Here is a 15,860-nt window from a genome sequence, read left to right as displayed (position 1 = left end):
CCGAGATAATGTTCTCGACTTCCACACATTTTTCAAGGCTCCCAAAATTTTCGCCCCCTCCCCCACCCTATGATCCACTTCCGCTTCCATGGTTCCATCCGCTGACAGATCCACTCCCAGATATCTAAAACACTTCACTTCCTCCAGTTTTTCTCCATTCAAACTCACCTATATATATATATATATATATATATATATATATATATATATATATATATATATATTCTTTCTTTTAAACTATTCGCCATTTCCCACGTTAGCGAGGTAGCATTAAGAACAGAGGACTGGGCCTTTGTGGAATATCCTCACCTGGCCCCCCTCTGTTCCTTCTTTTGGAAAATTAAAAAAAACGAGAGGGGAGGATTTCCAGCCCCCGCTCCCTCCCCTTTTAGTCGCCTTCTACGACACGCAGGGAATACGTGGGAAGTATTCTTAATCCCCTATCCCCAGGGATATATATATGTATATATATATATATATATATATATATGTATATATATATATATATATATATATATATATATATATATATATATATACATTGAGATGTATAGGTATGTCTGTGCTGTGTGTGGATGTGTATGTACATACATGTGTATGTGGGTGGATTGGGCCATTCTTTCGTCTGTTTCCTTGCGCTACCTTGCTAACGTGGGAGACAGCGACAAAGTATTATAGATAGATATGAAAATCTCTCAGCCTTGTATCCAATTACTAATTCTACAACCTTTAAAAGTCTTTCTGTAAAAATTTGAATTACCTCATTCACAAATGATTGACATCCCTAGGAAGATTTGGTTAAATCATTGTTCTTTTTAGGTGCCTTTCTCTGTCTTCCACACCCTTAAAGGTTTAATGATGATGGGCGTAAGTATTGTACTGGTGTCAGAATTGTACAATCTTTTCCACTTAGTTTTCTTTACTTTCACTGAGGATGGCTTTTCATTGGGGAATGTTTTTTGCCCATGCCATGTCATTCACTTAAAGAATCCTGGCTTTTTTTTCTTTGTTAGCAGGGATTACCCTGTAAGCACAGAATATGAGAGTTCATTATTCAAAATATGAGCCCAGGTGAATCCATTTGTCCTCTCCTGGGGCTAAGCCCTCCTTCTGTTCAAGGATTGGCTTTCAAGTTTTGTGTATCATATGGCAACCCACAATGGTTTGTTCTCCCAGGATGTAGGGTTGTGATCACACTTAGTCTTCGTAAGCTACAACAAAGTGCAAATATGCATATAATATTATTTGTTTTTTTCTCAGTATTTTGGTGATGTGTAAGTATATTGGATCTGTATGTAAATAAACTGTACCCTTTCACTCTGTTTTTGGTTATATGACCATTTTCATACAGTTGCTCAAACTGTATAAGTACTTATTGTGAAGCTTCTATGCTACCAGCTATCACTGCAGCTTTTGTTTTGATGTTCATGTGTTGTACTTATACCTTCTACTCAGTTCCAACTCCAGTAGCCATCCACATATGAGTGTAATTCTTCTCCATGAGTTATGTGTAGAATTTTAGCTTGAGCATTGGTTAGTAGTAGGTAGGAGCATTAGGTAGTAGTCAATAGGAAAATTAGGTAGGAACTTCTGCAAATACTTCACTAGAGTTGTTCTTTGCCCATAGCCTGTTAACAAAGAGGCACTAAAGACTGAGAAGTGGCACTGGAGTTTGCTAGTTATGGAGACTATTGCTGTGGCCTCCTCCTTGAGGGAGCTCCAGTTGGAACAGGCATCAGAGATATAGATTTTAACCAGGATAAGTACTAAACTCTGTGAGTGCTACATGGTATGACTAGGTCATTACTAGGAACTAGCATCAGCCTGCCACGGAATAAGGAGGCTCCCATAATCATGGAATATCTTCCTCAGGGGGCTTGTGGAACAACATATAACTCATTCTTGATTAGAGGAAAGTTGAGATATTCATTTTCTAGGGCTCAGTTTTAGTTGTTGATTGATTTAGGTTTTTCATTAGAAAATTCGTTTTTTGAAGGGTTCATACATAGATTCTTTTCTTCAGATGCATATTGCAATGTGTAATTGCACCAGTTGTACAGAGCTGCTGCTTCATAACAGTTCGGTCATAACAGTCATTGCCCTTGCATGTTCTTAAAACTGGGATGAACAGGATCACAGTTTTTATATAGATGACCTATTTTTCTGTGAAAATGTGTATTTTAGTTATTGAATAGTAAATGGTTACTTGGCAGTTGTCATTTATATTTAATTTCCTCTCTAATAGTTAATGAAGTTTATACCAGGTTAGAGTTTGAAGCCATCAATCTTTTATCAAAGCCAGTTTATGTAGCATCCTCATTATTATCAGTATTTTGTTCAGAAAAGTAATTTTGAACCAAGAGACTCATTCCTGCACCTTGACAGAAGTGAGTCGTGTTTGCAGGCTATCATCCTCCCACACTTAGTTCTGGTATGAGTATAGTAAATGTGGCTCCTATTGTGATGAAGGGGTGGCCTTAAGAATTACATAAGTATTATGCATAGTTTGTAATTAGTTAAGGCCAGCTTCCAATTGTTTGGGATTGTTGTCACAGTCACCATATTATTATTTTATGGCTATCTGATTAATGGTTCATTTCAGTAAAGCACCAAGTCATTTCATATTTGCTGTTACATTCATAGCTCACCCTTGTCAGGGTACATAAATGTTGTTGTCAATTCCAAACAAGTTTTTAGCAAAAAATAGTTTTTATTTTAAGTACTTTACATCCCTTGCTTACAGTTTATTACGTGTATGGTAAAACATTTTATTAGTTCTTATGAGGTAAAGAAGAGCTATAGATGGAAGATGATGTGTACTTCTTTAGTATACATACATACCTAAATACAATTTAGATAGTATTACATTTACTAAGCAAGAACCATAGATACAAGAATATTCATAGTTATATGAAGGTTTTTACTGTATTCACCTTTACATGGTTTTGATAATTCCCCATGTGTCCGTGACACTTGTAGCAGTTAATAAGAGAACACCACACATGTGTCTCCATTTAGCAACAAAAACATCCATGGATACTTTCTTTTCATGATTAGAAATACTTTCTGTTAATCTAGAAATCTCATTATTAAAGTTCTTCTTATAAAGATATGTACCCACTGACAGACTTACTTTTTAAGCTTTTCCCACAAACACAAGGAGAGGACATAGTATAGACCATTTTTATTTTGATATACATGTGCATTAAATGAAAGGACAAACTATATATTTATGTCTCTGTCATATCACTACATGAGTGGACAAATATTGATATGCCATTTGAATGGGAACCTACTGTTAAGGACAGTCCTTTTGCTTTGTAATTTGTTCTCAGATCCTTAGTAAATGTTGCTAATTTTGAATTGACTAGTTACCAATAGTTAGCAATGAATTTAACTTAGATTTTATGAGTGTCTTTAGGTACTGCATTAGTAATATTGATAGAAATTTTACAGTACTTGTAGATTTTCTAACAGCTTTTTTGCAAAAATTTTAAAAGTATCCTCGCTTTTGTAGGATGATTACTCGTGATTAAAGATAAGATGAAGAGTTTTCTCAATTTTTTACGTAATTTTTTTCTTATCTCTGTCTGCCTGCCTGGAACTGACGGTAACCCCTACACAACTACCGTCTGGCACTCATCCACTGTTTTCGATTGTCGGCTGTGATTGATATCCAAATTTCTGTGTTTACATCAATGTGGTTACTCATATATATTTACCTGTTTCCTTAAATGTTTCCTTTGATGGATCCTCATTTTTCTATTCATTCATATTTTGTTTGAACACAAATGTTTTATTTTCCACAGAGTATCGAGAAATAGTTGCACCAAATAGTTTTGTCAGCAATACCTTGCACAAACCATTTATTTTGTATTAGATTTATGTCACTGTAGTTATTCTGTGTTTTTAGCCATAGGTTTGAGGCTTCAGAAGTAGTGCTTTCAATGAAAAAACTTACTGTGAAGAGAATATCATTATTGGTCTACTGATACTAACTAGCCAAGACATTTCTGAGTGTGTTACATTTGGAAATTATCCTTTAGTCTGTGTAACCAAATTGATAATCTTCTCACAAAATCTCATAGTTGGCTTTGCTTTTCTGGTAGTATTTATATATTGGATGTGATAGTGCTTCTGGTGAATCTGGTCACCTTTGCTTTTCCATTTTTTAGTGACTGCCCCTGCTTCCCAGTTTTAGTTTAGTTATCCGTGTTTCCTTTCATTGGGGTGCGTTTGTAAGGTTAGAATTCTTTTCAGGGAATTCCATTACATAATTCCTTATATGAAACATTTGCAGTTATTTTATGATTTCTACTGACATATACTCATGTAGAAAATATTGCTTTCATAAATAGTGTTACTTTACGTTAGATTTCATTTTTAAACACATATCTCAGGTTTGAGTGTTGATTTTTACTGGTAAATGTGATTCAGTCGTTGATTTATATCTAAGACCTGTCTAACCTAAAACGCACTTATTCTGTTCGGGAATATAGCTAGAGTTATAGAAGTACATTCTCTGTAAACTGTAACTTTCTTTAGTGCTTGAGAAAATTCGAAACTAGTTTTATTGAGTAGTGATAACAAGATGTTAGTCAGTGGTTAATTTTTCTAAGGCTTTTCACAACTAAGCTCCCTTTTGATAAGGTAATTTGAACTTTTGAATAATGATAGTGTTATCAACAATTTTTGACTATTGGCATTTCTTTGCCATTGGTTTTTTCAGACTAAGTTTTTCATATTATTGTTTAAGAAATGGTCATAAGCATGAGCTCTTTGTTTTTCAGTCATCCCTTTCATTGTCTCTTTTCCCCTTGCTTTCCTCTGATTTCCCAGATACAGTTTAACCCTGAAGATTGTAGAATGATTGAAAAGTTCAAAAACATGAAAGGAGCAATTTCTTCTGTAGCAGTAATCATTTTATGGTTAAGGGTGACAATGGGATTGATTGTCAAGTGTCTCATTGTAGTGGATAATACTCTACTACAAGAGCTTGAAAGTGATGTGTATCCACCAGCATTCAGTCTCTTTGATAAAATCTAAAACATTCAAAAATAATTTAAAAACTATATTCTGAAGTTCTTACTTTATTCTTTCAATGAAAAGTTCAAGGAGTAGGAATGGTTCTCTCATAAATTTATTATAGGGCAATCGGCTGTATACAAAAAAGAGCTTGGATGTTATAAGGTGTGTCACTCACCAGTGACGTTATTTTGTACCACTTACCTCTGATAAGAGGTAAGCATTGTGAATACCTGCTTCTAAAGGTTTTTCAATTAATTTTTACAATTTTTGTCTGCAGTCTCATCAACTCCCAGGTCCTGAAAATCTCGTTCCCCTACAGAAGCAGCAAGCAGAGCTTGAAAAAGAATTAGAGGCACTGCACAACAATGCTGATGGACCTCCTAAAGTGGAGATCTGTCCTCCATCTCCAGGTGGAGAGAGTAAGATGAAGTAAGTCATGTATTTTGTAACTGCATAATGTTAAGCTAGTTTAGAGGTGAATAATGATGAATTAAATTTTGTTAACCTTCTCCCATGCTTGACAGTGATGTACACAAGTATACCATGTGACCCAATGGGTGGAAAAGGATCATATGTTACAAAGATTTGCTGTGTCAGATTATTGCATGATTTTCTTTTTCTTTCAAATTATTCGCCATTTCCCGCATCAGCAAGGTAGCGCTAAGAACAGAGGACTGGGCCTCTAAGGGAATATCCTCACCTGGCCCCCCTCTCTGCTCCTTCTTTTGGAAAATTAAAAAAAAGAAAATGATTTATATGTAGGAATCACCTTGGGATTTTGGATTATTAAGAAATGAGAATGAATTACTTGAGATACATTAATCTTTTAAACAATAGCTCTTCTTACTTTCATGATGAATGTAAGAACCATTTAGTCACTTCTGAAATATTTGACCGTGTGCTTGTCACATACCAAAGTTCCTCAAAAGAGAACGGATTGACAACTTAATTGTTGAACCTTTTCAGAAAAATGTGTCTCCTCTGTGAGATGTCTAAACTCTTGCCTGTAATTAATCCATTATGTTTGTATACACTCCAACCAGTGACTATCTTCCTTTGATTATGAAATTATGATGCTCCTATGACAAAAAATTATCCTTCAAGTGTAGTTGAGTCTCAGTTAGTATAGATGTAATGCATAATTAGTAGGGGTTAAGGTATTTATTTGTATTTCTCTTGTTTTTTTTTTTTATACTTTGTCGCTGTCTCCCGCGTTTGCGAGGTAGCGCAAGGAAACAGACGAAAGAAATGGCCCAACCCCCCCCCATACACATGTATATACATACGTCCACACACGCAAATATACATACCTACACAGCTTTCCATGGTTTACCCCAGACGCTTCACATGCCTTGATTCAATCCACTGACAGCACATCAACCCCGGTATACCACATCGCTCCAATTCACTCTATTCCTTGCCCTCCTTTCACCCTCCTGCATGTTCAGGCCCCGATCACACAAAATCTTTTTCACTCCATCTTTCCACCTCCAATTTGGTCTCCCTCTTCTCCTCGTTCCCTCCACCTCCGACACATATATCCTCTTGGTCAATCTTTCCTCACTCATTTTCTCCATGTGCCCAAACCATTTCAAAACACCCTCTTCTGCTCTCTCAACCACGCTCTTTTTATTTCCACACATCTCTCTTACCCTTACGTTACTTACTCGATCAAACCACCTCACACCACACATTGTCCTCAAACATCTCATTTCCAGCACATCCATCCTCCTGCGCACAACTCTATCCATAGTCCATGCCTCGCAACCATACAACATTGTTGGAACCACTATTCCTTCAAACATACCCATTTTTGCTTTCCGAGATAATGTTCTCGACTTCCACACATTCTTCAATGCTCCCAGAATTTTCGCCCCCTCCCCCACCCTATGATCCACTTCCGCTTCCATGGTTCCATCCGCTGCCAGATCCACTCCCAGATATCTAAAACACTTCACTTCCTCCAGTTTTTCTCCATTCAAACTCACCTCCCAATTGAATTGACCCTCAACCCTACTGTACCTAATAACCTTGCTCTTATTCACATTTACTCTTAACTTTCTTCTTTCACACACTTTACCAAACTCAGTCACCAGCTTCTGCAGTTTCTCACATGAATCAGCTACCAGCGCTGTATCATCAGCAAACAACAACTGACTCACTTCCCAAGCTCTCTCATCCCCAACAGACTTCATACTTGCCCCTCTTTCCAAAACTCTTGCATTCACCTCACTAACAACCCCATCCATAAACAAATTAAACAACCATGGAGACATCACACACCCCTGCCGCAAACCTACATTCACTGAGAACCAATCACTTTCCTCTCTTCCTACACGTACACATGCCTTACATCCTCGATAAAAACTTTTCACTGCTTCTAACAACTTTCCTCCCACACCATATATTCTTAATACCTTCCACAGAACATCTCTATCAACTCTATCATATGCCTTCTCCAGATCCATAAATGCTACATACAAATCCATTTGCTTTTCTAAGTATTTCTCACATACATTCTTCAAAGCAAACACCTGATCCACACATCCTCTACCACTTCTGAAACCACACTGCTCTTCCCCAATCTGATGCTCTGTACATGCCTTCACCCTCTCAATCAATACCCTTCCATATATATGTATGTGTGTGTGTGTGTATATGTGCGTGTGTGTGTGTATGTGTATATATATATATATGTATATTATCCCTGGGGATAGGGGTGAAAGAATACTTCCCACGCATTTCTCGCGTGTCGTAGAAAGCGACTAGAGGGGACGGGAGCGGGGGGCCAGAAATCCTCCCCTCCTTGTATTTTTTTAACTTTCTAAAAATGGGATATATATATGTATATATATATATATATATATATATATATATATATATATATATATATATATATATATATATATATATATATATATTTTTTTTTATTATACTTTGTCGCTGTCTCCCGCGTTTGCGAGGTAGCGCAAGGAAACAGACGAAAGAAATGGCCCAACCCCCCCCCCCATACACATTTATATACATACGTCCACACACGCAAATATGCATACCTACACAGCTTTCCATGGTTTACCCCAGACGCTTCACATGCCTTGCTTCAATCCACTGACAGCACGTCAACCCCGGTATACCACATCGCTCCAATTCACTCTATTCCTTGCCCTCCTTTCACCCTCCTGCATGTTCAGGCCCCGATCACACAAAATCTTTTTCACTCCATCTTTCCACCTCCAATTTGGTCTCCCTCTTCTCCTTGTTCCCTCCACCTCCGACACATATATCCTCTTGGTCAATCTTTCCTCACTCATCCTCTCCATGTGCCCAAACCACTTCAAAACACCCTCTTCTGCTCTCTCAACCACGCTCTTTTTATTTCCACACATCTCTCTTACCCTTACGTTACTCACTCGATCAAACCACCTCACACAGCACATTGTCCTCAAACATCTCATTTCCAGCACATCCATCCTCCTGCGCACAACTCTATCCATAGCCCACGCCTCGCAACCATACAACATTGTTGGAACCACTATTCCTTCAAACATACCCATTTTTGCTTTCCGAGATAATGTTCTCGACTTCCACACATTCTTCAAGGCCCCCAGGATTTTCGCCCCCTCCCCCACCCTATGATCCACTTCCGCTTCCATGGTTCCATCCGCTGCCAGATCCACTCCCAGTTATCTAAAACACTTCACTTCCTCCAGTTTTTCTCCATTCAAACTCACCTCCCAGTTGACTTGACCCTCAACCCTACTGTACCTAATAACCTTGCTCTTATTCACATTTACTCTTAACTTTCTTCTTCCACACACTTTTCCAAACTCAGTCACCAGCTTCTGCAGTTTCTCACATGAATCAGCCACCAGCGCTGTATCATCAGCGAACAACAACTGACTCACTTCCCAAGCTCTCTCATCCCCAACAGACTTGATACTTGCCCCTCTTTCCAAAACTCTTGCATTCACCTCCCTAACAACCCCATCCATAAACAAATTAAACAACCATGGAGACATCACACACCCCTGCCGCAAACCTACATTCACTGAGAACCAATCACTTTCCTCTCTTCCTACACGTACACATGCCTTACATCCTCGATAAAAACTTTTCACTGCTTCTAACAACTTTCTCCCACACCATATATTCTTAATACCTTCCACAGAGCATCTCTATCAACTCTATCATATGCCTTCTCCAGATCCATAAATGCTACATACAAATCCATTTGCTTTTCTAAGTATTTCTCACATATCCCTGGGGATCGGGGTGAAAGAATACTTCCCACGCATTCCTCGCGTGTCGTAGAAGGCGACTAGAGGGGACGGGAGCGGGGAGCCAGAAATCCTCCCTTTCTTGTATTTTTTAACTTTCTGAAATGGGAAACAGAAGAAGGAGTCACGTGGGGAGTGCTCATCCTCCTCGAAGGCTCAGACTGGGGTGTCTAAATGTGTGTGGATGTAACCAAGATGTGAAAGAAGGAGAGATAGGTAGTATGTTTGAGGAAAGGAACCTAGATGTTTTGGCTCTGAGTGAAATGAAGCTCAAGGGTAAAGGGGAAGAGTGGTTTGGGAATGTCTTGGGAGTAAAGTCAGGGGTTAGTGAGAGGACAAGAGCAAGGGAAGGAGTAGCAGTACTCCTGAAACAGGAGTTGTGGGAGTATGTGATAGAGTGTAAGAAAGTAAATTCTTAATTAATATATATATATATATATATATATATATATATATATATATATATATATATATATATATATATATATAGTGAAATTGGAGAAAAAATGTAGCTTAGACATTGAAGCTTATTGATACAGTGGTTAAATTGATGAGAACTGCTATTGACGTTTGTGTAAATAAATTATACATTTCCTTTTTTCCATAGCCAGAGGTTGAACCATTATGTGACATTCATTTTTTTCATTCATTTCAAGCGAGAAGTTTCAGTTTTGTAAATTGTTTCTTACATTTTTCATATGTATATATATGTATGTGTGTGTGTGTGTATATGTGCGTATGTATGTGTATGTGTGTGTATGTGTATATGTATATATATATGTATATTATCCCTGGGGATAGGGGTGAAAGAATACTTCCCACGTATTCCTCGCGTGTCGTAGAAAGCGACTAGAGGGGACGGGAGCGGGGGGCCAGAAATCCTGCCCTCCTTGTATTAACTTTCTAAAATGGGAAACAGAAGAAGGAGTCACGCGGGGAGTGCTCATCCTCCTCGAAGGCTCAGAGTGGGGTGCCTAAATGTGTGTGGATGTAACCAAGATGTGAAAAAAGGAGAGATAGGTAGTATGTTTGAGGAAAGGAACCTGGATGTTTTGGCTCTGAGTGAAACGAAGCTCAAGGGTAAAGGGGAAGAGTGGTTTGGGAATGTCTGGGGAGTAAAGTCAGGGGTTAGTGAGAGGACAAGAGCAAGGGAAGGAGTAGCAATACTCCTGAAACAGGAGTTGTGGGAGTATGTGATAGAGTGTAAGAAAGTAAATTCTCGATTAATATGGGTAAAACTGAAAGTTGATGGAGAGAGGTGGGTGATTATTGGTGCATATGCACCTGGGCATGAGAAGAAAGATCAAGAGAGGCAAGTGTTTTGGGAGCAGCTGAATGAGTGTGTTAGTGGTTTTGATGCACGAGACCGGGTTATAGTGATGGGTGATTTGAATGCAAAGGTGAGTAATGTGGCAGTTGAGGGAATAATTGGTATACATGGGGTGTTCAGTGTTGTAAATGGAAATGGTGAAGAGCTTGTAGATTTATGTGCTGAAAAAGGACTGATGATTGGGAATACCTGGTTTAAAAAGCGAGATATACATAAGTATACTTATGTAAGTAGGAGAGATGGCCAGAGAGCGTTATTGGATTACGTGTTAATTGACAGGCGTGCGAAAGAGAGACTTTTGGATGTTAATGTGCTGAGAGCTGCAACTGGAGGGATGTCTGATCATTATCTTGTGGAGGCTAAGGTGAAGATTTGTATGGGTTTTCAGAAAAGAAGAGTGAATGTTGGGGTGAAGAGGGTGGTGAGAGTAAGTGAGCTTGAGAAGGAGACCTGTGTGAGGAAGTACCAGGAGAGACTGAGTACAGAATGGAAAAAGGTGAGAACAATGGAAGCAAGGGGAGTGGGGGAGGAATGGGATGTATTTAGGGAATCGGTGATGGATTGCGCAAAAGATGCTTGTGGCATGAGAAGAGTGGGAGGTGGGTTGATTAGAAAGGGTAGTGAGTGGTGGGATGAAGAAGTAAGAGTATCAGTGAAAGAGAAGAGAGAGGCATTTGGACGATTTTTGCAGGGAAAAAATGCAATTGAGTGGGAGATGTATAAAAGAAAGAGACAGGAGGTCAAGAGAAAGGTGCAAGAGGTGAAAAAAAGGGTTGGGGTGAGAGAGTATCATTAAATTTTAGGGAGAATAAAAAGATGTTCTGGAAGGAGGTAAATAAAGTGTGTAAGACAAGGGAGCAAATGGGAACTTCAGTGAAGGGCGCAAATGGGGAGGTGATAACAAGTAGTGGTGATGTGAGAAGGAGATGGAGTGAGTATTTTGAAGGTTTGCTGAATGTGTTTGATGATAGAGTGGTAGATATAGGGTGTTTTGGTAAACAGAGAAGAGGTACTGAAAGCTTTGCGGAAGATGAAAGCCGGCAAGGCAGCAGGTTTGGATGGTATTGCAGTGGAATTTGTTAAAAAAGGGGGTGACTGTATTGTTGACTGGTTGGTAAGGTTATTTAATGTATGTATGACTCATGGTGAGGTGCCTGAGGATTGGCGGAATGCGTGCATAGTGCCATTGTACAAAGGCAAAGGGGATAAGAGTGAGTGCTCAAATTACAGAGGTATAAGTTTGTTGAGTATTCCTGGTAAATTATATGGGAGGGTATTGATTGAGAGGGTGAAGGCATGTACAGAGCATCAGATTGGGGAAGAGCAGTGTGGTTTCAGAAGTGGTAGAGGATGTGTGGATCAGGTGTTTGCTTTGAAGAATGTATGTGAGAAATACTTAGAAAAGCAAATGGATTTGTATGTAGCATTTATGGATCTGGAGAAGGCATATGATAGAGTTGATAGAGATGCTCTGTGGAAGGTATTAAGAATATATGGTGTGGGAGGAAAGTTGTTAGAAGCAGTGAAAAGTTTTTATCGAGGATGTAAGGCATGTGTACGTGTAGGAAGAGAGGAAAGTGATTGGTTCTCAGTGAATGTAGGTTTGCGGCAGGGGTGTGTGATGTCTCCATGGTTGTTTAATTTGTTTATGGATGGGGTTGTTAGGGAGGTAAATGCAAGAGTTTTGGAAAGAGGGGCAAGTATGAAGTCTGTTGGGGATGAGAGAGCTTGGGAAGTGAGTCAGTTGTTGTTCGCTGGTGATACAGCGCTGGTGGCTGATTCATGTGAGAAACTGCAGAAGCTGGTGACTGAGTTTGGTAAAGTATGTGGAAGAAGAAAGTTAAGAGTAAATGTGAATAAGAGCAAGGTTATTAGGTACAGTAGGGTTGAGGGTCAAGTCAATTGGGAGGTGAGTTTGAATGGAGAAAAACTGGAGGAAGTGAAGTGTTTTAGATATCTGGGAGTGGATCTGGCAGCGGATGGAACCATGGAAGCGGAAGTGGATCATAGGGTGGGGGAGGGGGCGAAAATTCTGGGGGCCTTGAAGAATGTGTGGAAGTCGAGAACATTATCTCGGAAAGCAAAAATGGGTATGTTTGAAGGAATAGTGGTTCCAACAATGTTGTATGGTTGCGAGGCGTGGGCTATGGATAGAGTTGTGCGCAGGAGGATGGACGTGCTGGAAATGAGATGTTTGAGGACAATGTGTGGTGTGAGGTGGTTAGATCGAGTGAGTAACGTAAGGGTAAGAGAGATGTGTGGAAATAAAAAGAGCGTGGTTGAGAGAGCAGAAGAGGGTGTTTTGAAGTGGTTTGGGCACATGGAGAGGATGAGTGAGGAAAGATTGGCCAAGAGGATATATGTGTCGGAGGTGGAGGGAGTCAGGAGAAGAGGGAGACCAAATTGGAGGTGGAAAGATGGAGTGAAAAAGATTTTGTGTGATTGGGGCCTGAACATGCAGGAGGGTGAAAGGAGGGCAAGGAATAGAGCGAATTGGAGCGATGTGGTATACCGGGGTTAACGTGCTGTCAGTGGATTGAATCAAGGCATGTGAAGCGTCTGGGGTAAACCATGGAAAGCTGTGTAGGTATGTATATTTGCGTGTGTGGACGTATGTATATACATGTGTATGGGGGGGGTTGGGCCATTTCTTTCGTCTGTTTCCTTGCGCTACCTCGCAAACGCGGGAGACAGCGACAAAGTATAAAAAAAAAAAAAATATATATATATATATATTTATATATATGTTTGATGATAGAGTGGCAGATATAGGGTGTTTTGGTCGAGGTGGTGTGCAAAGTGAGAGGGTTAGGGAAAATGATTTGGTAAACAGAGAAGAGGTACTGAAAGCTTTGCGGAAGATGAAAGCCGGCAAGGCAGCAGGTTTGGATGGTATTGCAGTGGAATTTATTAAAAAAGGGGGTGACTGTATTGTTGACTGGTTGGTAAGGTTATTTAATGTATGTATGACTCATGGTGAGGTGCCTGAGGATTGGCGGAATGCGTGCATAGTGCCATTGTACAGAGGCAAAGGGGATAAGAGTGAGTGCTCAAATTACAGAGGTATAAGTTTGTTGAGTATTCCTGGTAAATTATATGGGAGGGTATTGATTGAGAGGGTGAAGGCATGTACAGAGCATCAGATTGGGGAAGAGCAGTGTGGTTTCAGAAGTGGTAGAGGATGTGTGGATCAGGTGTTTGCTTTGAAGAATGTATGTGAGAAATACTTAGAAAAGCAAATGGATTTGTATGTAGCATTTATGGATCTGGAGAAGGCATATGATAGAGTTGATAGAGATGCTCTGTGGAAGGTATTAAGAATATATGGTGTGGGAGGAAAGTTGTTAGAAGCAGTGAAAAGTTTTTATCGAGGATGTAAGGCATGTGTACGTGTAGGAAGAGAGGAAAGTGATTGGTTCTCAGTGAATGTAGGTTTGCGGCAGGGGTGTGTGATGTCTCCATGGTTGTTTAATTTGTTTATGGATGGGGTTGTTAGGGAGGTAAATGCAAGAGTTTTGGAAAGAGGGGCAAGTATGAAGTCTGTTGGGGATGAGAGAGCTTGGGAAGTGAGTCAGTTGTTGTTCGCTGGTGATACAGCGCTGGTGGCTGATTCATGTGAGAAACTGCAGAAGCTGGTGACTGAGTTTGGTAAAGTATGTGGAAGAAGAAAGTTAAGAGTAAATGTGAATAAGAGCAAGGTTATTAGGTACAGTAGGGTTGAGGGTCAAGTCAATTGGGAGGTGAGTTTGAATGGAGAAAAACTGGAGGAAGTGAAGTGTTTTAGATATCTGGGAGTGGATCTGGCAGCGGATGGAACCATGGAAGCGGAAGTGGATCATAGGGTGGGGGAGGGGGCGAAAATTCTGGGGGCCTTGAAGAATGTGTGGAAGTCGAGAACATTATCTCGGAAAGCAAAAATGGGTATGTTTGAAGGAATAGTGGTTCCAACAATGTTGTATGGTTGCGAGGCGTGGGCTATGGATAGAGTTGTGCGCAGGAGGATGGACGTGCTGGAAATGAGATGTTTGAGGACAATGTGTGGTGTGAGGTGGTTAGATCGAGTGAGTAACGTAAGGGTAAGAGAGATGTGTGGAAATAAAAAGAGCGTGGTTGAGAGAGCAGAAGAGGGTGTTTTGAAGTGGTTTGGGCACATGGAGAGGATGAGTGAGGAAAGATTGACCAAGAGGATATATGTGTCGGAGGTGGAGGGAGTCAGGAGAAGAGGGAGACCAAATTGGAGGTGGAAAGATGGAGTGAAAAAGATTTTGTGTGATTGGGGCCTGAACATGCAGGAGGGTGAAAGGAGGGCAAGGAATAGAGCGAATTGGAGCGATGTGGTATACCGGGGTTAACGTGCTGTCAGTGGATTGAATCAAGGCATGTGAAGCGTCTGGGGTAAACCATGGAAAGCTGTGTAGGTATGTATATTTGCGTGTGTGGACGTATGTATATACATGTGTATGGGGGGGGTTGGGCCATTTCTTTCGTCTGTTTCCTTGCGCTACCTCGCAAACGCGGGAGACAGCGACAAAGTATAAAAAAAAAAAAAAATATATATATATATATATATATATATATATGTTTGATGATAGAGTGGCAGATATAGGGTGTTTTGGTCGAGGTGGTGTGCAAAGTGAGAGGGTTAGGGAAAATGATTTGGTAAACAGAGAAGAGGTACTGAAAGCTTTGCGGAAGATGAAAGCCGGCAAGGCAGCAGGTTTGGATGGTATTGCAGTGGAATTTATTAAAAAGGGGGTGACTGTATTGTTGACTGGTTGGTAAGGTTATTTAATGTATGTATGACTCATGGTGAGGTGCCTGAGGATTGGCGGAATGCGTGCATAGTGCCATTGTACAGAGGCAAAGGGGATAAGAGTGAGTGCTCAAATTACAGAGGTATAAGTTTGTTGAGTATTCCTGGTAAATTATATGGGAGGGTATTGATTGAGAGGGTGAAGGCATGTACAGAGCATCAGATTGGGGAAGAGCAGTGTGGTTTCAGAAGTGGTAGAGGATGTGTGGATCAGGTGTTTGCTTTGAAGAATGTATGTGAGAAATACTTAGAAAAGCAAATGGATTTGTATGTAGCATTTATGGATCTGGAGAAGGCATATGATAGAGTTGCTAGAGATGCTCTGTGGAAGGTATTAAGAATATATGGTGTGGGAGGAGAGTTGTTAGAAGCAGTGAAAAGTTTTTATCGAGGATGTAAGGCATGTGTACGT

General features: G+C 40.0%; 1 protein-coding gene across 4 annotated transcripts in view; it reads left to right on the top strand.

The window, feature by feature from the left end:
* The window catches only part of cac (calcium voltage-gated channel subunit cacophony), a 1,845,957-nt gene that overhangs the window by 711,139 nt on the left and 1,118,958 nt on the right, over positions 1-15,860 (top strand). For all 4 annotated transcript variants that reach the window (XM_071696567.1, XM_071696568.1, XM_071696569.1 and 1 more), the window contains one exon: positions 5,306-5,457. In XM_071696567.1, coding sequence (XP_071552668.1) covers positions 5,306-5,457 — 152 coding nt within the window. The remainder of the gene's footprint in view (positions 1-5,305; positions 5,458-15,860) is intronic.

This window comes from Panulirus ornatus, chromosome 59, assembly GCF_036320965.1.
Source record: "Panulirus ornatus isolate Po-2019 chromosome 59, ASM3632096v1, whole genome shotgun sequence".
Lineage (NCBI taxonomy): Eukaryota > Metazoa > Arthropoda > Malacostraca > Decapoda > Palinuridae > Panulirus > Panulirus ornatus.
This window is presented reverse-complemented; position numbering and strand designations above follow the sequence as displayed.